Source organism: Caenorhabditis briggsae (genome assembly GCF_000004555.2).
Source record: "Caenorhabditis briggsae complete genome, chrIII, whole genome shotgun sequence".
Classification (NCBI taxonomy): Eukaryota; Metazoa; Nematoda; class Chromadorea; order Rhabditida; family Rhabditidae; genus Caenorhabditis; species Caenorhabditis briggsae.
The window spans coordinates 4,932,482-4,960,415 of record NC_013490.2 but is presented as its reverse complement, the minus strand read 5'-3'; the positions used below and the strand labels follow the sequence as shown (position 1 = coordinate 4,960,415).

At 38.7% G+C, this 27,934-nt stretch overlaps 8 protein-coding genes across 8 annotated transcripts; 5 read left to right on the top strand and 3 right to left on the bottom strand.

Moving 5' to 3' along the window:
* Nucleotides 1–104: 104 nt before the first annotated feature.
* Nucleotides 105–2,598, top strand: Cbr-prp-3 (the record flags this gene model as incomplete). Its single annotated transcript, XM_045243709.1, has 4 exons — nucleotides 105–1,150; nucleotides 1,218–1,667; nucleotides 1,719–1,962; nucleotides 2,425–2,598. 4 exons carry the CDS (start codon nucleotides 105–107, stop codon nucleotides 2,596–2,598), a joined length of 1,914 nt encoding a protein of 637 aa, XP_045096472.1.
* Nucleotides 2,599–2,756: 158 nt separating this feature from the next.
* Nucleotides 2,757–3,881, top strand: CBG18390 (the record flags this gene model as incomplete). The annotated part of the gene is made up of 6 exons (XM_002642340.1): nucleotides 2,757–2,909; nucleotides 2,955–3,088; nucleotides 3,136–3,222; nucleotides 3,271–3,381; nucleotides 3,425–3,567; nucleotides 3,613–3,881. 6 exons carry the CDS (start codon nucleotides 2,757–2,759, stop codon nucleotides 3,879–3,881), a joined length of 897 nt encoding a protein of 298 aa, XP_002642386.1.
* Nucleotides 3,882–4,139: 258 nt separating this feature from the next.
* On the bottom strand, nucleotides 4,140–7,076 carry Cbr-ymel-1 (the record flags this gene model as incomplete). Its single annotated transcript, XM_002642341.1, has 8 exons — nucleotides 4,140–4,334; nucleotides 4,381–4,536; nucleotides 4,583–5,647; nucleotides 5,928–6,023; nucleotides 6,071–6,285; nucleotides 6,332–6,427; nucleotides 6,659–6,787; nucleotides 7,016–7,076. Coding segments are annotated over 8 exons (2,013 nt in total), but the record flags the coding sequence as incomplete, so codon positions are not given.
* A 906-nt stretch (nucleotides 7,077–7,982) lies between these two features.
* CBG18392 lies at nucleotides 7,983–10,899 on the bottom strand (the record flags this gene model as incomplete). The annotated part of the gene is made up of 10 exons (XM_002642342.2): nucleotides 7,983–8,207; nucleotides 8,260–8,403; nucleotides 8,450–8,690; nucleotides 8,735–8,876; nucleotides 8,923–9,155; nucleotides 9,204–10,052; nucleotides 10,098–10,297; nucleotides 10,351–10,533; nucleotides 10,600–10,806; nucleotides 10,879–10,899. 10 exons carry the CDS (start codon nucleotides 10,897–10,899, stop codon nucleotides 7,983–7,985), a joined length of 2,445 nt encoding a protein of 814 aa, XP_002642388.2.
* An 838-nt stretch (nucleotides 10,900–11,737) lies between these two features.
* On the top strand, nucleotides 11,738–13,120 carry Cbr-tag-235 (the record flags this gene model as incomplete). Its single annotated transcript, XM_002642343.2, has 4 exons — nucleotides 11,738–11,819; nucleotides 11,868–12,288; nucleotides 12,341–12,400; nucleotides 12,448–13,120. 4 exons carry the CDS (start codon nucleotides 11,738–11,740, stop codon nucleotides 13,118–13,120), a joined length of 1,236 nt encoding a protein of 411 aa, XP_002642389.2.
* Nucleotides 13,121–13,331: 211 nt separating this feature from the next.
* On the top strand, nucleotides 13,332–16,132 carry Cbr-chl-1 (the record flags this gene model as incomplete). The annotated part of the gene is made up of 7 exons (XM_002642344.1): nucleotides 13,332–13,663; nucleotides 13,710–13,821; nucleotides 13,868–13,975; nucleotides 14,030–14,555; nucleotides 14,602–14,918; nucleotides 14,981–15,607; nucleotides 15,650–16,132. 7 exons carry the CDS (start codon nucleotides 13,332–13,334, stop codon nucleotides 16,130–16,132), a joined length of 2,505 nt encoding a protein of 834 aa, XP_002642390.1.
* A 1,368-nt stretch (nucleotides 16,133–17,500) lies between these two features.
* On the bottom strand, nucleotides 17,501–17,632 carry CBG26006 (the record flags this gene model as incomplete). The annotated part of the gene is made up of 1 exon (XM_045243708.1): nucleotides 17,501–17,632. One exon carries the CDS (start codon nucleotides 17,630–17,632, stop codon nucleotides 17,501–17,503), a length of 132 nt encoding a protein of 43 aa, XP_045100095.1.
* A 4,906-nt stretch (nucleotides 17,633–22,538) lies between these two features.
* On the top strand, nucleotides 22,539–24,924 carry CBG18395 (the record flags this gene model as incomplete). The annotated part of the gene is made up of 6 exons (XM_002642345.1): nucleotides 22,539–22,829; nucleotides 22,876–22,967; nucleotides 23,036–23,375; nucleotides 23,983–24,158; nucleotides 24,204–24,381; nucleotides 24,859–24,924. The coding sequence occupies 6 exons, from the start codon at nucleotides 22,539–22,541 to the stop codon at nucleotides 24,922–24,924; spliced, it is 1,143 nt and encodes a 380-aa protein (XP_002642391.1).
* Between the last annotated feature and the right edge of the window lie 3,010 nt (nucleotides 24,925–27,934).

Sequence of the window (27,934 nt, the reverse complement as noted above, 5' to 3'; positions counted from 1 at the left end):
ATATGATTCTGTATCCTTGACGATTTCTAGCTCTAGATCTGTGTTTCACTTCAGCATTTCTATTTTCTTCTAATTAAAAAAATTGTATCAATCACTATTTTCAGATGGGAAAGCTCGAGGACATCTGTGATCGATATTTAAGTAGAAGAGATGAGCAGAAGAAAGTTATTGAAGCTGTCAATCGATGTTTGAGCAAAGGTTACGACTACGAGAAGCTGCGAGAACGTGTTCAAAATGCGGTTGAAGATTCGCATAAAGCCTCAAAAGTGACTTCAGCTATTTGTGACTACTACCCGCAGTTGAGGAAGAGAACTAGAAACGATCGGGACGAGGACAGGGACAGAGATAGGAAGAGAGATCGGGTCGATGATAGAAATGGAGATCGAAGAGATCGTGAGAGCTCCAGAAGAGTCGAAAGACCTCCAGAAGTACCAACTAGTGAGCCCCCGAAATCCGAAGAAGTAAAAGTGCCTGGGAACTCGTCGGTTGAAGAACAACTGAGAGCAAAGGAAATGATGTACAAGGCTCAGCAAGAAATCGAAGAAAAGAAACGTAAGATGGCTTTGGCTGCTGGAACCCTTCCACCCAAAACTGCAACTTCTCAGGCACCGGTCCAGGCTGCTGCTGGGAGTAAATCGATAGCTCTTGACAAGGCGGAGGCGACAATGTTCGTGACTTACTCCATGGACAAGAAAACTCGAATGGAACAGCTGAAAGCAAAGTTAGCTAAAGCCCCGGTTCTGGCCAAGCTTGATGCTCTTGTCGCCAACGCACCCGCTGGTGTCATGGCTCCGTTGCCGGAAGCTGTTCAACAAGTTGAGAAGAAGGTGCAGCAACAGATTACAAAAGAAGCCAAGGAACCAGAGAAACTTATCGAGTATCTCGATCCACGAATCTCTGCCAAAACTGCCGATCGTCGAAGACGCGGATTCAACTTCCACGAAAAGGGAGAATTCGAAAAGCTAGCCAACAAGCAGAGGGCTATGGCGAAGCTCGAACGTCTCCAGAATGAAGTTTCTTCTGCCGCACAATCCACTGGAATTTCGTCAGCTGTGAAGCTGGCTATGGTTACGCCTAGTGGAACTGCGAAGATTGAAAATGGAGTTCCGGATATCGAGTGGTGGGACATGTTGGTTCTCGACAAAGTGAAGTAAGTGTCGTTCACAACATTGAATTCAGATTTCCTAAATCTTTTAAACTAGTTGTTTTTTTTTCAGTTACGACGAGATCCCTGGAGAAGATGACGTGGAGAGATATTCGCAAACGATTTCCGAACTTGTGGAACATCCAATTTCAATGCGAGCTCCAACTGAACCACTCACTCAACAATATTTGAAGGTCTATCTGACTACCAAGGAGAAGAAGAAGATTCGTCGTCAGAACAGAAAAGAAGTTTTGAAAGAGAAGACAGAGAAGATTCGACTGGGACTGGAGAAGGCACCGGAGCCCAAAGTAAAGATTAGTAATTTGATGAGAGTTCTTGGAAACGACGCGATCCAAGATCCGACAAAAATGGAAGCACATGTTAGGAAACAGATGGCTGAAAGATTGAAGAAACACGAGACGCTGAATGCCGAGAGAAAGCTTACAGAGGATCAAAAGAGAGCCAAGAAGACAAAGAAACTGTCGGAGGATACTTCTATTGCAGTCAATGTTGCTGTTTACAGGTAAGGAACGGTAAAAGACATTTTCCCCTGAAATCAATTTTTTAATTTCAGAGTGAAGTCGTTAGCAGCTCTGAACAAGAAGTTCAAAGTGGAGACAAACGCAAAACAATTGCAAATGACTGGAGCTGTTATGATGCACAAGGCTCAGAATGTGGTTGTTGTGGAAGGTGGTCCGAAGCAGCAGAAGTTTTACAAGAATCTAATGTTAAATCGAATCAAATGGGCGGATGAGATTATTGGGCAGAAGAAAGAAGCGGAGAAGGACGCGCCAGGAGAGAGAAATCTTTGTGAAATGGTAGGTTTTTCATCTCACAAAATGGGGAGGCCCTGAAAGGAGCGGTAAAGACCTACTGATATACACAATGTGGAAAAATATGCAGATTCATCCTAGATTTTTTTTTTAGGTCATGACCCAATTTTTTTCTAGGTTATGACCCAATTTTTTTCTAGGCCATGACCCAACTTTTTCTAGGTCATGGCCCAATCTAGGCCGTGACCCAATTTTTCTAAGTCATGACCCAATTTTTTCTAGGTCATAACCCAATTTTTCTAGGTCATGACCCAATTTTTCTAGGTTATGACCTAATTTTTTCTAGGTCATGACCCAAAGTTTTCTAGGCTATGGCCCAATTTTTTTCTAGGTCATGACCCAATTTTTCTAGGTCATGACCCAATTTTTTCTATGACTTTCAGTTTCAGGGTCTGCTTACAGATAAAATGGTATCCCTCTTCGTCTAATTCTATTCTCTTTTTTCAGATCTGGGAAGGACAAGTGAAACGAAGAAACTTCCGCGACTTCACAGTGCACACTGCAACACTCGAGAAACAAGCTCGCGAGTTTTTCGAAAAGCACGGAGTCGCTCAATATTGGGATCTCTGTTACAGTACGACGGTGTTGTTGGAAGGACAAGACATTCTGCCGACCGCCTAACTTTTTCTATAATTTATTTTTTTTTTGGTTCTCTATGAATGAACTATATGTTTTAACTCTTTTTTCCCGATTCTGGAGTGCTGTTGAAGTAAATTTCATCTAAGAGTATGTTTAGAAAAATGGAATAATCTCAGGTCAAGGAAAAAAAAACATTTCAGATGGAAGAAGACGAAGAGAAATTAGAGGAAGCAGTGAAGTTAATGGAAAATCACTTAAAAGCAAAAAAGGCAATTCTACAGGAAGTTTTAGAGACCGTTGAGACTGAAAAGGATAAAAAGACAAGCACAAAAAGAAGAAAATATATTCGAGATGTAACTTTTTTTCTGAAAATCGCAGAAAAAAAAATAATAATTCAGATTCTCAATTGTGAAGTCACATTTCCCTCCACCGTAAATGATATATTTTCAATTGACCCAATCGATTCGTTTCGTTTCGAACACCACGTCGTCGCTAGATTCTCCATCAGAAGCCATGTAGCAGAAGGAGATTTGTAACTTGCTTCTAGAGAAAAAAAAGGAATTCGAGGGGTTTTTTCAGATTGATTACTGTAACAAGTTGTTCAAGTTCAGTTCGATGGATTCTTTTTGACACTGAATCTTCTACTGAGCCGTGTTCCGTTATAGGGTAATTTGCTAATTTTTCTAATTAGATACAACTATTCCTCTTTTCCAGTTCTAATAATTCTGGAATCCTTTGTGTCGCCATTCCATTCTCGGACCTCTTCCAAGACGACAAACTGCGTCTGAATATTCATGGGAAAATCACAAAGAAAAAGATTAAAATGTAAATTGGCTCAAAACGAAAAAAGCGAATTATCATTTTTCAGATTCACTTTCAATTTTTATTCTATAATTGAGAAAAATCAAAGCGCAGAAGCTCCCCAAGAAGCTGTCACTTCCGCATCATTATCTCTGTCAGAAGCATCGGAGGAGTTCGATTTGAGGTCCATCGAATTTATGGATGAGAAAAGTATAATAACAGTTTGTCAAAGTCAGGAAATCTAATAATTTTCAGAAGCCATCCGCATCGTTCAATCGATTTTCCTGCTTTTCAGTCAATTGGAAATTGAAAACGCTGCTTTCGAATTTTCGACCTTCCGACGCCATTTTCCGGGTTTTCTGGAGAATGATTTTGATACGTGGCGTTTGTATGTGGGTACGGATCGGTTTGATGGAGTTCTAGTTTACACAAAGACGGAAGACGATTCGACGAAGAATCTAGTGATTGGGAAAACTGCATCAACTTGTTTCAAATTTATGAATGCTCTAAATGCCAAATGTTGAATGAAAATTATCATACAATCAAAAAATCATCAAAAAGAATTTGTTCATTCACAGATCCACCGCAATAGGGAAACAGGAAAAACCAGGGAAAACAACTAAACAAATCGGAACAACACAGAGGGGAACTACACAGGGCGAGAAGAACTGATACGGGGGAAAGAAAAGAAGAGAATGCTATGAGAATAGGCGGCAATACCTGTAGACAAGACGATGGAAAATACAAATCTTCAAACACGAGAGAGAGTTAAAGTAATACATTTATTGCTTTCCGCGACCTTCTTCCTCGAACAAATGGAGTACCAGAGACGGCTGATTCCTCTTCATCTCGTTACTCTTTTTCACTGCTGCAGGGGTGGGCCTTTTGATCTTTTGACCAGTAATAACTCGTTTCACTTCCTCAGCCGACAACGTTTCGTATTCTAGAAGAGCCTCCGCGAGAAGTTGATGCTCTTTCTGAAAAGTGTTTTTTTAAATGAATGACTGCTTCTTCATGACATACCTTCTTCGTCGTGAGAATATCCTTTGCTCGCTTATAGCTCTCTTGAAGAACACGATTGATTTCTCCATCGATGAGTTCTGCTGTTTGTGGTGACAAATCTGACACTTTCACCAGAGCACTATCCTTATCGTCAGCCGTGTAGTCACGCAATCCAACCTGAAATGCTTCAATTAAATCAGCCGAACCACCAGACACCGATTACCTTTTCACTCATTCCAAAAACTTTAACCATTTGTACAGCCAACTGCGTAGCCTTGCTCAGATCGTCTGCAGCTCCCGTTGTCACTTTATCATCCCCAAAAATGAGTTCTTCGGCTACACGTCCACCCATCATCACATCGAGAGTAGCCAACATCTGAGCCTTTGTCAACTGATAACTGTCCTTTTCGGGAAGCATTGCAGTGTGTCCCAGTGATTGTCCACGTGGAATGATGGTTACCTTATGCAACGGAGTAGCATCTTTGGTGTACAGAGAGACCAATGTGTGTCCAGCTTCGTGATAAGCCGTGTTTCTGTTAGCTTCCTCGTCAGGAATCCGCCCTCCAGTGCGTGCAGGACCCATCAAAACACGATCACGAGCCTCATCGAGATACGCCATTGTCACTTCAACTGCATTGTCTGTTGCAGCTTTCAGGGCAGCTTGATTGACCATGTTCTCAATATCTGCTCCCGTGAATCCGGTAGATCCCTTGGCCAAAATTTTCGGGTCGATAGCTCCGGAGTGTACAATTTTCGACAGGTAGAAGTTGAAAATATCGACACGCCCAGCAAGGTCTGGTTTTGGGACAGTGACACGGACATCAAAACGACCTGGACGGAGGAGTGCCTTGTCAAGATCATCGACACGATTTGTGGCAGCAATTACAATGATTCCTTCGTTTCGAGTGAAGCCGTCCATCTCACTGAGCAGCTGATTAATGGTCTGATTGGCATAAGGATGAATGGAATTAGAAACACGCTTGGATCCGACAGAATCGATTTCATCAATGAAAATGATGCAGGGAGCACGGGCTTTGGCCTTGTCGAACAGATCTCTGACACGACGAGCTCCTTGTCCAACCAACACTTCATCGAATTCAGATCCAGCGGTATGGAAGAATGGAACCTGTGCTTCTCCGGCAATCGCTCTTGCCAGCAACGTCTTTCCTGTTCCTGGTGGACCAACAAGCAGGACTCCTTTCGGTAGGCGTCCGCCAAGTCTTGAGTACTTCTCTGGATCTTTCAAATAGTCCACGATCTCCTCGACTTCTAGCTTTGCCTCATCCATCTGAAGTTCGATTTTATGAAATTACGGACTATTCAGTTGAACTCACTCCTCTCACGTCTTCAAAGGTGACCTGCACATCTTCTGGATTGACTTCCTGTGGATTCGAGAAGAACAATGAGCCAATTTGTCGATCGCCTACACGCACACGAATTCCTTTAGGGGAGGACAAATGAGTGAGTCTCATCTTTGTGTTAACTACTCTCCCAGTAGGAGAAGCCTAGACAAGATTTCAAAAAATAAACTCACTTCCAGTTAGATAACCGAAGAAAATGCAGAAAACCAAGAAGATATAGAAACGAGTCAATGTGTTCGACTTCTTGGCATCTTTTCCAGCTCCAGTTGTACCATTAGACAATAGACCTTTTACAAAACCATCCTGAACATCAAAATGATAAAGGTCATCTAAAGTATCTGCTAGCGTACCGTATAAGTTCTTTGTTGTCCTTCTGGCAGCTTTTTGAGATCCGCTTCATACTGATTCCACTTCTCCACACCTCCTTCCGTGGTTTTCGTCTTTTTTCCAACAAGTAGATCCGAGAAAAATGTCAAAGGTGATTTCGGCTCTTCTGGTGTTGTTTTACCGGCACTTCCCACACCAAATGTCTGCTTTCTAGTTCTGAATCCACGACGCTGGATGTCTTTAAAAAATTTTGTTTTAAAATGTTGGACTACTGTATAACCTACAAAAGGACGCTGTTGATGGCACTATCCGAACGACTGCGTCACCATAATTTAATGAGATCTCTGACTTTTTGACCACTCGTCTTGATATCATACTGTCTAGAAACAACGGAAATCAATTTTAGGCAACTAAGACCTGTAACAGAAGGGACTCTAACTGTTAATTTTGATTTTGAGACAATTTTCCTCGGTTCCTATCAAAGATACAAAAAAGTTGTTAACTGATAAATTGTCATTTTGATATATTGCATAAAAATTAAGATAAATGAGAGCAACCTTTAGAGTTTTGGAGCTCTTCTATTACAGGTTTTACGGTATTTCAAAAGTTACCTCGAAGGATATCGTTCATTTGGTTGATTGTAGCAGGAGATGCCGATCCAAACTGTCGCCATACTGATTGGTAGATTCTGGAGAGGGATGTGGCAGTTGCCTCAATGTTCAAGGGTTTTCGACTGATTCCTGAATAAATAAAACTTGTATATCTTTTCCCAATATTGCATAATTTGTATTTTTAATGGCAATGTGATGCCAAACCATGAGAATACCCGCCTTCCCATCACTAATTTATGTGGGAAATGCATTTTTATTGCATTAGCAGAAGTCATGATTAAATCAGCTGAACAGATTTCTAATCGTAACCCATAATTTTGTAATTTTTATCAGGTTAACCAAAGGAAAAAAAAATACCATTTCGATTTCGCAGCAATCCAGTGTTTTGGAGAAGACCGCCGATGTTAAGGTTGACTGCCTGCATGCACGTATTTATCTGGAACATATCAAATAGAGAAAAAGCTCCTCAAAAATCGATCCGAAATTCAGAAAAATTGAGCATGAATCACGCTTCAAGAAGGCATGGCTCCAGACGGTGACGCTAGAAAACGGGCAAAGCTGGTCGACCAGCCAGGCTATCAGAGCGCACTTTCTGCGCGAAATGACGCAAACCGCGACGCCGCCGCTCGGCAATAGGAAATATTGGATTCAGGTCGCATGTGACTGAATTTTGAAAACACATATTTTTTTCCTGTTCAATTTCATATTTCTTTCAAAAATGACAATGCATACACACGGGTGACGACCGGCATTTTCAGTTTAGTACAATACAAAAATCAATAGTGTAAACCAGAGAGAGAGAGAGAGAGAGAGAGAGTTTCAAAAATTGGAGTTTATGATAAAAAAAAACAAAAGGAGGTGTAACGATGTGCATGGTTAAGGGGGCCGAGTGTGAAGAGGTGATTTTTTGGATGAACTTATAGAGAAAAGATATACGTGAGAACAACAAATCAACAGTGGCAAAGTATGAAAATTGGATGGAAAAAAACAACTTGACATATACTGAGAAAAGTGACGAAAATGTTTTTGAGAGAGAAAGAGAGAGCGATAGCTAGAATGAGTTGAGATTCGGGGATATTCACCGACAAAACCGTCGTTAAATACGGAACCGGGAACATTTTGTGACGAAATCAAGCTAGGAGAGGTTTTCATTTTAATATACAAATCAGAGTTCGTCAAGTAAGAATAATGGGGTTATCGCTGAAACTAGAGATCATTTTTAGATGAGAGGGAGAGATGAAACAGAGATTCAGCATTCATGTGTATGGGTGAAAATCGGGGAAATGAAATGAGTCGAACTGCATTCACAGATGGCATAATGACACTATTTAGATGACTGGGAGCTGTGGTTGTTGAGGAAATCCCGTTGTTCGTACGGTTTTTCAACGGATGCGTAGAGGCGCGACGAGGTAGCATTACTCTCGAACGCGGCCATATCGAATGGAGGAAAACCATCCATTTCCAAATCTTCATTGAATGGATTATGAGCTGGTGTGGCGGCGGCTGATTTGTTCTGACGGTTTCGAGTCTTCTTATCCGTCGTCTCTTGCTGGAAAAAGCGAAAACAGGATTAAAATAGGATATTTGAAAATTATTCTTACAATAATCCTTTGTCGCTCAGCGTGCATCAGCTTGTGATGTTGTTTAGCGTTTGTGAGGAACAAATCATCAGGAGCCGAACTTGAGCTCGGAACGTCTTCCCAATAATCATCCGGTATTTTGTACCATACAGGGACAGCAATGTTCTGAAACCGAGCATTTTATGATCATTGGGAGGAAGAAAAAACTAACGGCATATGCAACTTTGTTCGGCAGCTGCTTAACGCATATATCTTCGTGCAACTCGTCGAATAGGTAATCTACATAAATTCCTAGATCCCTCGCATTCGCTCTTCCATGTCTTCTTCTTGATGCTGCCGGCCTTCCACGAGATCTTTTCTTCGTTTCCGCCTTCGGTTCAACTTCTTCCTGTTCTTCATCATCACTCGCCTCTCCTATCGACTTTCGTTCCTTCTTTTTATCCGTACTTTTCCTAAGCTCAGAATTTGTTTTTTTTCTCTTTTTTTCAAAACTCACTTTACTGTCGTATACTGTTCCGCCGTCTTTCGATAGTCCCTCTCGAAATGAATCGACTTGCCGTGTTTTTTGCGAATTGCATTCGAAGGCGCTGTTGAAAGCCGATGCATGTATGCCATTTGACGATCCTCGATAGTGTTAACTGCAGCACAAAACAATTGAAAATGCCTAATTTGAAAAAAACTTACAATCAGAAGAAAGAATGAATTCCATCGGATCAAGAGAGGATAGCTCATTCACTCGCTTCATCCCTTCACCAGCCTTGTATTCTTCATAATCGTACTCAGTGATCTCTCGAGTTTCTCCATTTGTTAGATGAGGAATCGAGCTATGCGGTGCAATAGCTACCCATTTATCGTTGGGCGACATAGAAGACTTTACGACTGATCCTGCATTCTGCGTTTTTTGAATCGTTGACTCACTGAAAAATAATCAATTTGTTTTGTTTTTTTTTGAACTCAAAACACACCAAAAAACATCTTCATGTAGTTCTCTCTTTGTCCAAGACTGAATTGGCATTGCTCTTGCACATCCGAATTTATGAGGAGTTGCTCTTCGTAGCGTAGATTTATCGTAGAGAAAATACATTCCATTTAGTTGTCTCCTACGGCGGGGTATCATCTCCTCTCCAACAAATCGCACGCCAGAAGAACTGTTCATTACGGTTTGTTGAGATTCTAGCATTCCTAACAGCGCAGTTTTTTCTTCGAGCAAAGTTTCCGTTCTCGCTAACATTCCGGCATATCTCATCCGTTTAGGGATCCATCGAGGAGCACTGTTCACACTTTTTCTCTCGCGTGAATCCGGACCTAAATCTTCTTCCAAATCGTCTTCAAGATCACTGACGTCAGTGAGTTCATCAGTATTGACGTGTCGTGATCTCTTCAAATTAGCGTCTTTAATTTTTTCCTTCATCAAATGTTCGGATCTGTCTGATTCAGGACTACACTCTAGCATGTTTTGCATAGCACACGGCATTCCTTCATTCGCCAAAGTTCCTCGGTGCTTCCTCAACAAAATTGAAGTCTGTGTATGTGATAGACCTTCGGTTTGTGGCAATAAATGTACATAATCAGGCCCTCGAGATTTTGTTATCCGGTCTACCAGCGCTCGTCGTCTGACCAGTTCGTGTTCTTTCCGTCCTCCGCTGGGTGATGCCATTGCACTAGGCGGTCTACTGGACTGTCCTCCAACCGAAATGTTAGGTGAGCGAACAGATGATGAAGTACTCCTTTGAGCAGCCAGCGGATGAGTTGTCTTATTTCCTTTGTGCATTGAGCGACCGAATCCGGGTGAGTAGTCGCTAGACGATTTGCGTCTGAAAATTAAGTGTGAAAAAACCGTTCACGAAAGTTTTACATACGGAAAACCGTTTTGCAAATTTCCTGCAGGACTGAGAAGTACTTGGGTATTCGTACTGCTCGGAGGACCCATGATTACTTGAGCCGGATTGGAAGAAGTGTTCGGTCGTTGAGGAATTCGAATAGAAGGATGTTGGAATGTCTTCTTTTCATTATTCGAACCATTGCTAGACGACTCAGGATCTTGTGAGTTTGTGTTGTTCTAAAACATGTTGTCTGACGAAAATATGTATTTTTATTAATAAAAATACTTACCGAGTCTGCTTTTGAACAATCGTTCACATTAATATGAAGTGGAGGGAGCGTTTGATTGGAAGAAACCTCATTCGGTGCAGGATTTGATGTTTTCACTGGTGGAATAGATTCTGGAGTTGTATTCGTGGGCGGCACAGTGACAGGTAATGGCTTTGTATGAGGTTCCGACGCATCCGCAACAGCCTAAAAATTGAATTTGAGAAGTTTTGCTGCGTCATAGTAAAAAATAATAATTAAAATAATGCCTACTTCTACTTCTCGCTCATCATCAAACGTAAGGGGGTCTTCAATGTACTGCGAGATTCCGTTGGGAGGTGTTTCCTGCGACAGTCCATTGAAACCCGAACGATCATGTTCCATACCAGGGAACGAGGAAAGTGAGGCTGGAATTATGCCGGCCTTTACCACCATACAATTTGATGGACTCGAAGATAGAGTTTTTGGACTGAGGTTCTCCTTCAATACTATGATGAAGATAATTTCTTTTATTCCATATTCAACCAACCTGTTCTTTGCGAACACTCATACATCATTTGATGGGATTCCCATCAATTTGTGAAGAGATACACGCCCGAATCAACTGCTATACTCCTGCAAATTTCGAATTTCAGTTCAGTACTGTCTCATATATTTCGTTAAATGAAATAGGGAAATAAATTGGAGGTTTCATTCGAAAGAGAATAACTGTAAGATGATATTTTGTTTATTTACTCAAAATTTTCATAAACAAACAAACATCTATAGAGCTCCGCTAGATGCGTTTTTCAGATTTATCGCCTTTGTATCAAGGTATTATTAAAAAATTAAAATTGTAAATCACTAATAAAATGATGCAATGAATCATAAAAACAGCTCTACTCGAAGAATAACACACAGGTAACAATCAAGAAACTAATTAAAAATCAAGAAAATGTGAAAGAGGTTTTGCTTCAAAAGCAAACGAAGCATCTTAGATCGATTCTTGCCCATCCGAAGCGATGAGAAAAAACAGAGATACCTCAATATGCTGCTGGCAACATGCCAACTCGCTGGTGGTATTTCGAAAAAAAAGCGGCAACGAGGAGGGAGAGAGTAGCCGGCAACGAAGAGAAAGTGGTGAACACATTCCACCGCGAGACGGCTGACAACAAGTCCGCAGGTGCGAGAGACTGCGCACGCGCGAGAGTCGCAGTGTGGGTGAGACATTTAGAGGTCTCGCACCGAAAAGAGTCACTCGCGTGTCGATTTACGGAGTGTTGCCGCGAAACAATCCGCATTCATTTGAAATTGAATATTTCTGTTTGCACTGCTTCTCTCTTCACATCTTTTTTATTTTTTCTGCCTGTCAGGATAAATAGTTGGTACAATAAATAACAATCAGAAAATTTAACCTTCCTCAAGTTTCAGGATGGTCATGGAGGATCTCACGAACGTCGACAGGAACCGAAAATACATTTCGGATGGCTTGCAAGCTGTCAAAATGACTTTTGGTGAGATTTTAGTTCAAAAATGTATTTTTCAAAAGAGTTGCGTTTCAGTGCAAGACATCAACGAGATGAACACCGCACCTCGCTATTCTCCGGACATGGTCTATCAACACTTCGGTGAGGAAGAAACAATCTATGGATACGCTGATTTAGAAGTGACAATTCACCACTCTGCTCAAACCCTCTACAGTTATATCAACATTTGTTACTCGAGCAAAGCCAAAAACGACAACGGACTTGAAGCGGACGATATTGAAGATAAGCTAGTGCACATCGATGTCAGACCCAATGTGCTTGTTACTGAGAAAGGGGCATTCAATCAGAAGCTGATTAGTCAGAAGAATTTCCAGCCATATGGAGAGATGGTGCACAAGTTCCAGAGCAAAGGAAAAAATTTCGAAGTCTACAGAGTGACTGAGCAATCGGAAGACTTTAATTTATTCCTCGAAAGAATCCAGACACTTGGAATGTTGTATGTTGTTTTTTAATGCAGTTTTTCAATTTCGAATTATCACAAATTTCAGCTTCATTGAGTGCTGCTCGCTTACCGATAACACCGAAGAGAACTGGCTTCATTATTTCATGTTAGTTTCCTAAAAAACCATAACTATCAACTGCTTTGTTTTTCTAGATATGAAAGATGCGATACAGGAGAAGGAGACGGAAGTACTATTGCAAAAGTTGCTGGATTCGCCACTCTCTACAAGTTCTACAACTATTTCGAGAAAGTTCGTCCACGCATTGCTCAAATGCTTCTGCTTCCACAATACAGAAAATCCGGAATTGGTGCACAATTCATGGAATCCTTCCTTCGCGATCTTCGCGCCACTCCAGAAGTATTCGATGTGACTGTGGAATCACCTGGAGACCAGTTCACCTTCCTGCGTGACTACGTGGATTGCATCAATTGCATGAATCTTCCTGAATTCTCTTCCGAAAATCTCAAAAATGGATTTTCCGACAAAATGCGCATGGCAGCGCTTGACAAGCTGAAGATCTCGAAAGCGCAATCGCGGAGAGTTTACGAAATTCTTCGTTTCCGCCAGACGAACAAAAAAGACAAGGAAGATTTGAAAGCTCAAAGAATCGACGTTAAAAGACGCCTCTACGCACCAATGAAAAGATCGGAACGCGATTGGAAGCGTTTGAATCTGGCGTTGACCCAGGAGGAACTTCGGCAAGCTGCGTGTGGGGAAATGGACGAGGAGACCAAATTCTCAACTCTCACTCAAATGTATGACAGACTCATGGAATCCTACCAAAAGACTATTGATCGCATCGAAGCTCACCCCAAAATTTTCTAACTCATCATGAAATGAAACTACCTATTTTTTTGACTTTGACTTTGACTTTTATGCATCTAATGTGAATGATTTTTGAAATTTCAACATAAATTTGTGAATCTCCTGGACCAAGAGTGTTGAATTGTTTAGTAGTTCGAAGCTTGGTGTTCATATTTAGTATCAGCTCACCGAGATTTTCCTTCATCCTTTCTGGTGTAGAAGTCGTCCTAAAATGGAAGAGTTCTCGTTTCCATTCCAACCATACGACATCCAACTTCGTTTAATGCGAGAAATTCGAGATTGCATTGAAGACGGAAAAGTTGGAATTTTCGAGTCGCCAACTGGAACTGGTAAATCATTGAGTGTTCTGTGCTCAACATTGACATGGCTGGAAAATGAGGAAAATCGTATTGAAACGGAGCTAAACGAAAAATTGAGGAAAATTCAAGAAAATATTGCGGAGAGTAAAAAAAGTGGTGCTTCTTGGGAAGACGCGCTCAAGTTGTCATTGGAAGCGGAAAAGGAAGAAAGTGAAGTAATGGAAGCGATTGAGAAGAGAAAACGGTTAATCTAAGAGTAATCAACCTCTAATTATGTAAAGTTGATTCAGATTAACAACAAGAATCGATCTGGCAAAACAGGGAATGGTTGACGTTTCTAGGAAGAGAAAAGCGCCAGCAAGAGACGCAGACTTTGCGCTCGCAGATGATGAACCGAAGGATGTGAGTGATAATACACAATATGACAGGGAAATAAGACTATTTTCAGGAGGCAGCGCCATCTGAAGAATATCATTCCGATGGAGAATCTGGGTCGGAACTACACAATAACAAAGATGATGAAGAGGAGGACCAGGAGTCTCCTAAATGCTTGAAAGTAATAAAAATCTGATATTTGAACCCCAAAAAAAAAAATTAAAAATTGATTCAGATTTTCTATGCCTCCCGAACTCATTCTCAACTGGAACAACTTGTCGATGAACTTGGGAAAACTAGATTTCAGCCGAGAGTTGTGACATGTAGTTCCAGGGGTAACCTATGTGTGAATGAGGAAGTGAAGAAACTAAAACTAAACCATTTGATCAATGAAAAGTGCATGGAATTGAGAAAAAATGGAACGTCAGATAAAGATAAAAAGCAGAAGACTGAAGATGGAGGGGAGAAGAAGAAAAAATCGTGCTCAAAGTCTTGTGAGTTCTATAGCTCAACACAAATTGAAGACTTAGTCAATGGTGTGTTGGCAAATAAGCTGAAAACGACTATTCAAGTAACAAAAGAAGGAGTTTCATCAAAAGGGTGTCCGTACTTTGCCTCCAGAAAAGCAGTTCCTCAGTGCCAACTAGTTCTGCTGCCGTACCAAGTTCTTCTTCATGAAGGAACCCGAAATGCGTGGGGAATCGATTTGAAAGATAATGTGATTGTGTTGGATGAAGCTCACAATGTCCTCACAACCATTAGTATGTTCAATCTCTAATTACATTCTGTGAAAAAAAACATTTTCAGATAGTTTATATTCTGCGGAAATCTCTGAAAAGTCGTTGTCCCTCGCCCTCCGACTGATTCGAGAGTACAATGCTAAATATAAACTTCGCTTGAAAGCCAAAAATCTACTGTATATGAAACAACTGGAACAGCTCACCAGCAAGATGCTCATTTTTCTCAACAGTCAATCCAAAGAAGACGTGATGACCATGGCTCAACTGTCGAGAAATTTGAATATTCTGGAGCTCAATCTGTTCAAATTGGCGACTTATATTGAAAAGTCTGACTTGTGCAAAAAGTTTCATGGATTTTATCTACAATCGATGCGAGCGTCAATTGTAAGAGTTGTTATAAGAGATTTCCAAATATCTGGGTTCTCTAATTCAAAGGCATTTTTCAGGATTTGAAGAAGGAGAATGAAAAACCAAAGCTCACTGGAATTCAGAAGTTGATGGTTAAAAAAGAAGAAGCAGAGAAGATAAAAGCGGAGGAAAATCAAGAAGAAGTTAGACCACAAATTACAGTTTCATCTCCACTTTTCTCGCTGAAATCATTTATTGATGCCTTGACAAACAAATGCGAAGATGGACGAATTTTGATCGATAAGACTAAAGATCCTAAGTATCGATACATTCTCCTGAATCCTGCTGACCGTTTGGCAGAAGTTGTGAAAGCCTGTCGAGCTACTGTACTTGTTGGTGGAACCATGGAACCATCCGAACTTCTTGTTGAAACTCTTTCTCGAGGATCCGTTGGCCCAGATGCTATTCGTCGATTCTCTTGTGCTCATGTCATTAATGACTCCCAGCTTTTAGCAGTTACTATTCAAAAAACAGTGGATGGGAAGCCATTCCAATTGACCTACAAAACTCGACAGAATCCAGAGACGCTGAAATCGATTGGAAGAACTCTTCAAGTCTTATCTCAACACATTCCTAATGGTGTTGTTATCTTCGTGCCTTCTTATGAAATTCTTACCGATTTGATCAAGAAAATGAAAGAGACCAAAATCATGGAGCAGATTGGGGTGGCTTAGAATTTCATGGATGTTCCTAAATGATTTTTACAGAGAAAGAAAAGTGTGTTTGCTGAAACACGTCAATCATCTTCAACCATGCTATCAGACTACAGTACCGCTGCCAAGTCATCAAGAGGAGCAATTCTGTTTGCTGTGATGGGTGGCAAAATGAGTGAAGGCATCAACTTCTCAGACGAATTGGGTCGTGCTGTAATCGTCATCGGACTACCGTATCCTAACAAAACTGGTGTGGAACTTCGAGAAAGAATGAGATTCCTGGACTCTCAAATGGCTAATGGAGGAAATATGCTGTACGAATCGATGTGCATGCATTCAGTGAACCAGTCTATCGGAAGAGCTATCCGCCATAGAAAAGATTATGCTGCCGTCTACCTGTTTGATGATAGATATGCTTTGGAGTCCACAAAAAGCAAACTATCGGCTTGGATTGGTGATCGGACGCAGAGGAATTTGAGATTCCCGCAGATTATTCAGAAGTCTAACGCATTCTTCAAAGCAAATGGATCCAATTAAATACTCTTCTTCTTCTTCTTCTTCTTTTTTTTTAACTTTAACATATTTAACTTTGACAATACATTGATCAATAAAAACTATTCCAAGTTCACAGAATGGTGTCATCCCTCCCTGCTGAGCCGCCTGCAAATATGATTAGGTTTAAGCTGAGCTTCCTCTTTTGCCCGCCGCGCGTTGACATGCGGAGACTCTCTCCCTCTTCTTTTTGCTCCTCCTTTTTGCTCAAAACGGGAGAAGAGAAGAGACACTAAAAGAGAGAAGAAGAAGAATCGATGGGGAGGTTGTGCTGCTGCGGCAGGAGGAGGAGAGCACATGGCACTGCTAATACAGATGTCGTCCGTCTGTTTTGTCTTCGTTTGTTTTCTCCTCCTTCTTCATTTTCTGTGTCTCACACATTACCTGAAATTGATGGATGGGGTGAGAATTTGATTAATGACATCCCATCTAAAATATTTTTGGATGAGCGTGTTTCAGCGGATGTGTTTTGAAAGAGGGTCTAGAAAAAATAGGAGGAATGCTATGAAAGGAGGATACTGTTGCCGATAGAGTAATTTTTTAGAATTTTCATCAAACATTAATTAAATTCTTATTCAGTCCATTCATAGTTGGCTCAGATTGAATTGTCCGGTTGTTATTTATCATCAATGTCTGAGGGAATAGGTTGTGAGCGAATATCTCGTTGAAATGTTCTCAAAGGCGCAAGAGCAAACTACCGTATACTTTGAGCCTATTTTAAATATTATTTTCCTACCGATTTTCTCGATTTTTCGTCGGTTTTCATAGTTTTTTAAATTGATTTTTACCATTTCAACTATTTTTTAAATACTTATTGACATCGAAAAAAACGGTTAAAACCGTCGAAAAATAAAAAAAGGAACATCATATTTGAAATAGTCTCAAAAGATACGGTAGTTCGCTCTTCCAAACGGAACAATAAGCGGAAGGTCCCACAACGACAATTACAGTAACCTTCAAATATGTTTATTTTCCGGATTATTTTTCTTGATTTTCGTGCGTTTTCGATAAAAATTTTCACTGTTAAAAACTTTTATTTTCCGACATTTTCGCGGATAATTCTGTTATTTTTCACTAAACAAGCCGGAAAGTTAAATTTTTTGATAGTTAAAAATTGTCTGAAAACGTACGAAACACTCAGAAAACAAAAACATTTTTAGGTTACGGTAGTTTTCGTTGTGGGAATTTGGGCTACGGTCACCGGCGTTTCTCTTACACATCCTTGATTTTTATTACAGCATTGTAAAGAAAAAACGCCAAAATCGCTTCAGATTCCTGTGTCATAAATTCCAAAAAAAATAGAAGATTCTGAATCATTTTTTTCCATTTTCCGGAAAATTTTCCCCTCATTTTTCAGCAGAACACTTCACCCTTTTTCCCTTCTTTTCTATGAATTTTCGAGTAGTTTTTTCCTTCCTTTTTCTCATTTTTCTCTTCACCCATCAAACCTTTCGATTTCATTTTGGGATCTTGTTTTTTTTTCATTTCAAAGTTGTGACACTCTTTAAATTCTATTCTGTTTTTCTGTTTTTTTTGCTCCAAATTTCTTCCCAAAGTCATCTTTCCGGTGTGTGAGAAAAAATGTTTGTCTCACTCTTTCAAGTTTTTTTGCTCTGAGCTTCAAAGATTTGTTTATTTCTGTTTTGTGCTTATTTTATCTGTGGGGGATGGCTAATGATGAGAGATGAGCGGGGAGGAATCGGAGGAGCAAATCTCGTGAAAACGAGATGAAAATAATGAATCGAAAATTTGGGAGAGCACTTGGATTAGATGATCTCTATAGAGTTTATTAGTGGGATTCCTAACACAAAATACAAATTTAAGATTGCACTTTCTACTAATTGTCAAGCAAAGGTGGACGGATTTTAAGATTCCGTAAGGCTTTGATTTTGAGATTCTGTAGTCCATGTAGTTCTGAGAGATTCTGAAATCTTTGGAAATGAATATCTCGTGATTTGATATTTTGAGAACTTTATGCGATTTTTTCCAAAAGTTAGAAATTTTTGATTTCGGCGATTACCTGTAATAGCAAGGTCCTGGAAATTCAACTTAGAACTTTTAGAGTTCCAGATGCTCAGTTTTCCAGAAAGATTGAGTTTTAAAAATCATCAAAACGTTTAACATTTCGAAATTCTTAATTTTTTTTTCTGAGATTAGGAGATTCTATGGTTACCTAACTCAGCAAGTTCCGAATAACAGAGATTTGAGATAAGGCTTCCATTTCGGTCGGTCGGCTAAATTTACCGACCGAATGGAAGCCTTAATTTGAGAAACTGAGAATCTGAGTTTCGATAATTTAAGATTTTCAAATTTCAAGATGGAATCTGGGGAGCGAAAATTATCCGAAATTACATACCGTATTTGCTCTCATAGAAGCTAACCTTATGTGCACTTTGAGCTCAATTATCTCGGTTCCCGTGAAAGATGTAAAAAATGTGTTAACTGATAAAATGTTGCTGACATTATGGTAAACAATTTATCAGTGGACAACTTTTTCATATCTTTGACGGTAATCGAGAAAACATGGCTCAAAGCAGGGATATTCAAAATGGCCTTCCGGAATTTTTCTGAATGTCGAAAATTCCAACTTTCAAAATTTCGGAATTTCAGAATCTCGGAATATTCCGATTTTCAAAACTTTGGAATTTAGGAATCTCGGAATGATCCAATTTTAAAAAATTCAGAATTTCGGAACATTCCGATTTTAAAATTTTCGGAATTTCAGAATTCCGTTTCGAACAACCCTGGCTCGAAATTGAAAGTTAAAGGGCCCTTTTATAACAGGATTCAATGTAAGTCCTTTCAACCTCAATGAAAAACCAATCTATGTAAGTTCATACGTCATTCCACTGAACCATGAAACTCTCTTTTTCGCCCTCCCGTTTCCTCTTCTTTATGATGGTTTCCAATCCACTGACCAATCCGAAAAAAAAGAGAAATAATTCATATACTTCCCTTATAATCCCCCTGTCTTTTTTTCGTAACAAACTTCAGAATTCAACGCCATCTGTTTATCCATACCCTTTCCTCGATGTCTTCTTCCTCAAAAAGTTCATCGTGGATTCTTGCAGAAAGTGGCAGAAAGTTGAATGCAGACAATTAGGCGTGACGCTGCTCCAACAGATTCGATCCCTCCTTTTTCTTCTTCTTCGTTCTCCGTATTCACGGACCTTCTTCTTCTTTCTTCGTTTTCCTCAACTTTTTCTTCTTCGTTTTTCCTTCTTCTTTCTTATTCCTTCCCCTTTTCGGGTCATTTCTCTCTTCTCTCCTCCACTTTTACTCATAATAATCATGCCAATTCAAGAAGTAACTGGCACAAGAAGATAGGCGGAAAGAGTAAGCATCTCAAGAAGGAAAAGAAACAAAATTAATTAAAATTTGGGTGTGGGAATAGAAGAAGATGAAGAGGCGGAGAAGAGGCGGTCTCTGAATAAGCTACACTATTTGTAAACATATCTTTCTATTTTGGAGTGTGGGAGTATTTTGGCTGCTTTCCCACACCGAACTACTAAATTTTTTACTAATTCTGAAACGAAAATTGGAATTCAATCATTTCTAGAGCTCTTAGATTTCTCACACTTTGAATCATCCTGATGAGCAAAATTAAAATCCCACATTTACCAAGTGGCCCACAATCGCCCGGACTGATAAGAACGGGTATATCTTCAGACGTAAGCACCTTGGAAGCATGAAAATTGGTAGTAATGTAGTTTTACGTTCGATTCAAAGTTACTGGGATTTTCAAAACATTTCCGAAAGTCTTGTTATGATTGTCCAAAGATGAAAGGCGTAATGTTTGTTGTGATTTTCATGAGATAAAGCAACTTTGACAAGTGATAACTCAGCTCAAAGTTGATTAAATAGTTTGAAACTTGGCCAGTTTACTGAAGCATTATTTGAATTTATGCACTCCAAATTTGAGCTTACTAGGGAAGGCCCCAACTCGGGTGTGGCGATACGGGTGGTGACCTATATCATTTGAAAACTGACATTTTCCTGATTCCAAATCTGTTTTCAAAAAGTGCTTTGTCGCGGTAGTTTTTGAGAAAATTGGGTCGAAAGTTTCGAAAAATGACGTGGATTTTCAATCTCATTTCCCTGACGTCGAATGGTTAGTGAGGAAGAATATGAATCGGCTACTCTCTGGTTCGACTCCCTCGAGCTGCTAATTTTTTTTTGAATATTTTCTTCGTTCTTTCCGGTGACCGTATCTGACTTGTAAAAATGGACATAGGTTATCGACATAGGTTATCTCGTGAAACAACTTTTTTTATTTATTCTCTTTGTTTTGAACTAATTCTAGCACATTAAAAAATTTCCGAAAATTGAAAAAATGCCAAGGCGGCACCCCACGACGATATTTTCAACAAAATTTTTTTTCGAAAAAAAGAGAAAACTTCTTCAGATTGTAGACACGCATACAAAATACGAATAACATTTGAATATCCCCAAATAAAGTCAATAATTCCTTCAGAAACTCACTTCAAAAATGAGAAATTAGTACTGTAGTCACTTTTATAGCTCATAACTTTTTTCACAAGGCCGGGGTGGAAAAACTGACTTCAGTTCTGTGATCAGCGTGCCCAAAAGGACCAATGACAATAGTTTGAGCAAAATCAAAAATATGAGGTTTGTCTAGAATCTTCAATGGATCACAATCCTTTGAAAATTGTGGAAAAATAGATGAAAACAAAAAGTTTCGAAAATAAAAGGAAAAACAGTTAAAATCAAAATGGAAACCAATTCCAAGTATATGGAACCATATAGGATCACCTAGAAGTCAGATACAGTCACCGGAAAAAAGCGAAGAAAAAATTCAAAAAAAGTATAGCAGCTCGATGGAGTCGAACCAGAGAGTAGCCGATTCATAATCTTCCTCACTAACCATTCGACCACGCTTCCACGTTTCTACGCTTCAAAACTTATATACGTGAGGAAGGGAAATGAGACTGAAAATCCACGTCATTTTTCGAAACTTTCGACCCAATTTTCTCGAAAACTACAAAGCACTTTTTGAAAACAGATTTGGAATCAGGAAAATGTCAGCTTTCAAATGATATAGGTCACCACCCGTATCGCCACACCCGAGTTGGGGCCTTCCCTAGTGAGTACAACGTTTTACTCAAGTTTTATGCTAGTTCAAGGTTTTTGAATTTCCATACTTTGACCAATTGGAACGGTGATCCAGGTACATAGTTCCAAATCATTATTAATTTCGAGCTCATGACAATTTTTTTTCACACACTTAGTTCATGATTTTTTTTTCAGAGATCCGAATTCCAAGATTCTCAAATTTTGATATTGAAAGATTTGAAACATTGGGTGTTTTTAGTTGGTGACCTAGAAAACTCGGCTCTTTATGACAAGAGGGGGGGGGGGGGCCATGAGAAAAGGGGGGCCCATGGTCAAAGGGGGGCCCAAGCGAAATGGGGGGCCCATGAAAAAAGGGGGGGGGCATAGGTAAAATGTGGACTAAGTTAAGATTCACCAATTTTTTCAAGTTTTTCGGATGTTTCTATGAAAATTTCGTTGTTTCCACAAAAATTCGACACTCAAAAAAATTTCAGTTTAGACCGGTTTTTTGCATGAACAACACTATTTTTGCTACTGTAACTGTGTGATTTAAATTTTTTCAGCTAATATTAGATTAATTTGAGGCTTAGTAACAAAAAACTGAACAAAATTGTACAAAAAATGACATAAACTGAAATTTTCAAAAATTGATGAAAAATGTTCAAAGAGTTCGAATATCCAACAGACCCCCCCCTTTTCTCATGGCCCCCTTGTCATAAAGAGCCGAAAACTCAACTTGGAAAAGTTAAAAGTATGTTAAAAGAAAAGTTAACAGTATGTTAAAAGTTGGCCTAGAAAACACATCATGTACATGATAGACCATTTCTGTATCATCAACTACGGTGGCCTAGAAAAAACAGATCGAAAGTCTCCCACTAATTTGGAAATTCAGATAATCAGATAATCGGCCAATTTCAAGATTTCTATTTCTGAGACACTGGATACCTTTCGAATCAAAATCAACAGATTCTTTGGACATCATAATTTGAGTTTTTGCCAATGGTTACTCCACTTATAAACTTCCTAAACCCCATAGATTTGTTCTTTCTCGCACTTTCCATTTCTCTATCTCTAATAGTACTTATGATCGTGGGAAAATCTTTTCTTCTTCTTTTCTTTTCTTTTCTTTCCAACTCTTGACTCTTTTTACTCTTATTTTGAAGTTTTCCCCCGTCGCCAAGTTTCACTCCCTTCCTAGTGCAAATACTGTTCTTTTCTTTTCTTTATCCCTCTTTTTATTTATCATTTTTATTACATGTCCATCTTGTTATTTCCTTTCTCCTTTTATTTCGAGTAATTCAGATGAATGGGAGGCCGAATGGGCGTGGTCAGACGTGGCAGTGACGTCACGTCGCACGTCTCCAGCTCCGGAAAATCTGGAGTCGCACCGTGTCTTCAGCACTTTTCAATCATCCGGAGCATCGGGCGAGGAGCGTTTGGAAAAGTTTGTATTGTGCAGGAAAGGAAGACGAAAAAGTATTTTGCGCTGAAATATATGAACAAACGGAGGTGTATAGAGAAGGGAGTGGCTGCCAATGTAATCAGAGAGCTCACATTGCTCAGCAAAATATCACATCCTTTTATTGTGAACCTATGGTACACATTCCAGGTATTTTGAATTCGGACTCCATATTTTAATTTATAAGCTATTTTAGGATCCGGACTACATGTATATGGTGTCTGATCTATTACTTGGAGGAGATCTCCGGTATCATTTGAGTCAACAGGGAAAGTTCGCTGAAGATCGGTTAGTATCTCTTATGATCATTTGATATAACAACCTCTCTAAATCTCTTATTATTTCTTTCTTTTCAGAGCTAAATTGTATTTATGTGAGATTTGTTTGGCAGTGGAGTACTTACACGAGATGAAAATAGTGCATCGAGACATCAAACCAGAGAACATTTTGCTCGATGAACAAGGACACGCCCACTTGACGGATTTGAATTTGGCGACTCAATTGGCAGATGATCAATTGGCAACGTCGTATTCTGGGACGAGACCGTATATGGCACCGGAGATATATGCAACGTATTTAGAATTGGAGGATGGTTATGATAGTCGAGTGGATTGGTGGGCATTGGGAGTTTGTTATTATGAAATGCTTCGTGGAAGGACACCGTTTGAATTTAGCTCAAGAACTAAACCAGAAGAGGTGGGGATGGAATTAAATGAAAACTTGGAGAAGCATAACTTCCTGATGATTCCATACTTTCAAGTACTTCAATACCGCTGAGGATTCAGGCACTTAATTTTGAAAAGAAGCTGGAATTTCGCAGAGCGCGAATTTGTGAATTCCCTTTTTTTATTACAAAAGTGGTGGAATCTTCTAAAATCTTCAAGTTTTTCAGAAAGTTTGGATTCTTTTGTCAAACAAACTTCGTCGATTTAAAGGCAGCATCTAGAAAAAAGTTGTCAACTAAAAAACACTTAAACTGCTGTTATTAATTTTTTTAAATTCAAAAATCTTCAAAAAAACGCACTTCTGAAACTTAAAAAACGGTACCGAATATAGGGACGATTTGAGTTCCCGCGCAGCGAAAATCCTAGGCTACGATGGTGGAAGCTTTTTAAGGTATCAATTTTTCCGGATTTTTCTCTCTTCTGTCTCCGGCACGTAAAAACGTAAAAAACCACTGTTAGCCAATTAAAAAGCCAGCCTACCACCGTGGCCTAAGTTTCTCACCGCGCGGGAATTCAAAACTGTAATCAATTTATTAGATTAGTTCACCAAATAATTTCCTAACCATATCAGTTTTCAGGCCTATGTAGCGTTTCGCGATGCCTCGATTCCCTATCCTGCTCATTGGCCAACAGATCTCATCCACTTTATCAATGCAATGCTGAAATTCGACAAAGAAAAACGTTTAGTCGGATTGGAAGCAATCAAAAAGCATGCATACACAGAACGAATAGATTTCAAAAGTGTTTTCGAAAGGTAAATTACAATGTTCTCTTATCTTCATAATCCATTTTTGTTCAGAAAGCCAGCACCAGTATTTATTCCATGTAAAGAGGGTCTCAACTGTGATCCGATGTATGAACTTGAGGAGCGAATTTTAGTTTCAACACCGATTCATCGACGAAGAACTAATCATAATAATAGCTCGGGGCGGAGCTCCAGTGAACCACAGAATGCCGCGTTGGTTGAGGTGTCCAAGGTTTGTTAATAAGGGGAAAAGGAGATGTGGCGAAGGGTTATTCAGAAATTCTAAAGTTTTGATCTTCTATTTTCTGAAATTCGTTCTGAAGCCTTGTCGTAGTTCCAAAAACCGTAAAATCTCTAAAAAAACGTTTGACTCTGCCCGTCAACTTCGAGTCATATTTTCTCGGTTCCTGTGAAAGGTATCAAAAATTTGTAAACTAGCAAAATATTGGTGACATTACGATAAACAATTTATAAGTTGACAACTTTTTGAAATCTTTCACAGAAATTGAGATAATCGAGATCAAAAAGTTGACGGTCAGGGACGGTCAGGATCTTTTAAAACCATACAAAAAACTTTGGATTCTGAAATTTTAAAATAGCAGAATTTTTCGTTTCTAAACTACTTTGAACACCAAATCTAGATTTTTCTCAAACTTATCCCAAATCTATTTTTTAAAATTATTCAACTGTTAAGTTTTAAATGTTTCAGGCATTCATCGACTTCTCTCGTCACAACATGAAAATCGAACCAAACGGAGTTTGTAGATCCAATTAGTTCACTTTTTCTTGTTTTCTCTCCTTTCAATTTCTATTCCATAACATTGATACGGTTCGAAATTAATTGTTGTCTACAAAGAAAGTAATAATATTTAAATAAAGAACATTTAACATGATTCTCCATTTCTCGTCCTGTTCATCAATTTCCGGTCCCTATGTTGGAGCAAATATTTGCACTGATGAATCACTAGAGAGCAGGAGCACAGGACAATTAGACAATTGGACTACCTTTTCTTCATTTGTCTTCCTTAGAACAATTCATTCATTTCTTATTCTTCATTTTCAGAGAAATCTTGTCTGGAAAAAAAAACACAAAAATCTTTTTAGAAAATAAAAAGGTATATTATATATACCCAGCATACCCAGCAGTTTAATTTTTTATTTTTTATTGTCTTTCTTTTATGTTCAATGTTCTTACCTTCCTGGATTTTTCGTTCAGAAGATCAGAAGTCCTCTCTGAAAATGACGTTTTTCATTTTCAGATGACGTGGTGAGAGAAATAGAATCGATACAATTTTAAAGAACTATGAGAACTACTGACGCATAATATGTGAAATAGAAGAAAAAACATTCTCCTCCTTAAGCTTCTTGGTGATTCAGATTTTCGTTTTTTCCTTATTTCTGGATTTTCGGAAACTTGTTGAATACTGAAATTTTCGCTATTCTGAAATCAGTGTTTCCTGATTTCAATTCAATAAAAATCTCTAGAAATGTGTCGAAATCCAGAAAAATTGTGAAATTTTATGATTTCCGTACTTCTTACTATTGGAAGTTGTGAAATTGTAAAATTTATAAACTAAAAAACACATGAAGTTTTGAATTCAGGGATTTCAAGATTCCAGAAGGAAAGTTTTGAGATTCTGAAGATCTGAAATTCGTCGATTTCCAGGTTTAAAAGTTTTTAAAGATTCCGAATCTTTTAAAATCAACATTTCGAATTTTCGGCAGATTGCAAAGTTTCCAAGGGACTTTTTCTAAGACGTATACCGAAAAAACCCTTAATAGAAGGGCTCCCTCAATATCAAGTTTGAGCATTGACAAGTTTTTTATCTTTGACAGGAACCGAGATGAATCGGCTCAAAGTTGAAAGTTTGGGGACCTTTCTATTACAGTTTTTGTGGTATGTTAATCTCTAAGATTCCGCTCCTTTTTTTCCCAGGACTACAAAAACATCATTCTAAGAACTTGCGAAAATAATTTCTTTGCTCCAACTGGTACCTTGGGCGTGGGAGAAGTGTATTCTCATGGACTTGTGCACGCATTCTTTCTATTCTTCATGTAAGGATTTTTCAAAAATAGAAGTTTTAGGATTATGAACTAGATATTGAAATTCTCCAAAATAGATTTCCTGGCTTATCAAACAGCGTAGGTTAATCAGGAAGTATACATCCGATATGTTCCTCATCCTGTTGACTTTTGGCCAAAAAAAATTTGCCAACATCTTTCTCTTTTTAAAACAGTTGAAATCTGATCCCAAACAGACGAAAAAATCAAACAGTTTCATTTTTTATTTGCTCTACTCTAACAGTTCCCTTCAACTCGATGCTTCTTTTTTCTTTCTCTCCCTAATCTTATCCATAATTTATAGATTTCTTTCGCAGCGATTTGTATTTTTTGATTTTCATCTTTTCGAAAATTCCCACGGTGAAGAGAAGATTGCTTTAAGAAGATAAATACACAGATAGTCTTATTTTTGATTTTCCAGAAAAAGATCAAAAATGCACGTCCTTCTTGTTTGCTCTTTTTTCGAGATAAAAAGATATTTTTCACTGATTGCTTCCAGGTTTCTTTTTCAAAAAAACTTTTATTTTCCTGTTATTTATTCTCTAGGAATCTTATATTCTTTAAAATAAGATAAAAGATATATCTAAAATACCTAAAATGAGAAAATCGCATCGAAAAACGAAGTTGGGCGTTAGGGACGAGTTTGAGTTTTCTAGTCCACGGTGGCCGGAGTCACTTGAATTTTTGGAATTTTGAACTTGGATTTTTCAGGTTTTTTCAGGTTTTGTTTTGATAACTTTTCTCCTAGAATATTTTGAAAATCCTTTTTAAATAACTTTGAAATATGAAAAAAACACTAAAAACCCGGAAAAAACTTAAAATCTTCACAAGCTGGCCGCGGCTGCGGGGGACTAGAAAACTTTCCCTAACGACCAATTTCGTTGTTCGGTGTGTTTTTAGATTTTAGAATTTTATTGAAATGTTTTTTAAAAAATTTTCTGTGAATCTACCAAAATTTGTATTAGATGAGCTCCATAAGAATCAACTTTGAGCCAATTTATCTTGGTTGCCGTAGAAGATAACGAAAAGTTGCCAACTAATAAATTGTTTATCATAATATCAGAAGTATTTTGTCAGTTGACATATTTTTGATATCGTGCACAGGAACCAAGATAATTCAGCTTAAACTTGAGAGTACGGGGGCCCTTCTATTACAGGTTTTACATACCAGGTACATACCAGGTTTTCAGGTATTCCGGATTTAAAAACTTTTATTCAGGGTTTTTGCTTACGGTAGTTTTTGAAATCATGGGACCCTGGAAAAGTAGAGAATTGTAAAATGTCCCACACTCGCTAATTTTTAACCCAATCTTTTCACATTCACCCCAATTTTGGAGCACTCTAAAAAATGAGAAATCTTTTTTTGATTCTACAAATAGACAAGAATACACTGATGTCACCAGACGAACCCTCATGTATTTTTAATATTTTTAGGGAAGTCATTGACTCATTTCAACAAGAATTCATATGTGTACGTAATAAGCAGAATTTGAATGATTTTGGTGTTTTGGTATCAGGCTCTAGGCTTCTTTCAACCTTATTCTAGACAGGGGAAATCTAAGTCTTCAGTGAGTGTACAGTCAAAAAAATGTTCAAAAAAAATGAGAGAAAAATCGTAGATCCAAATTCTTAGTAGTTTTAAATCTTGAGGTACAAAAAATCGGAGATGTTGAAGAGGAATACCGGAGCACTGTATCCATTTTTCTGAAAACAAAAAGAATGAT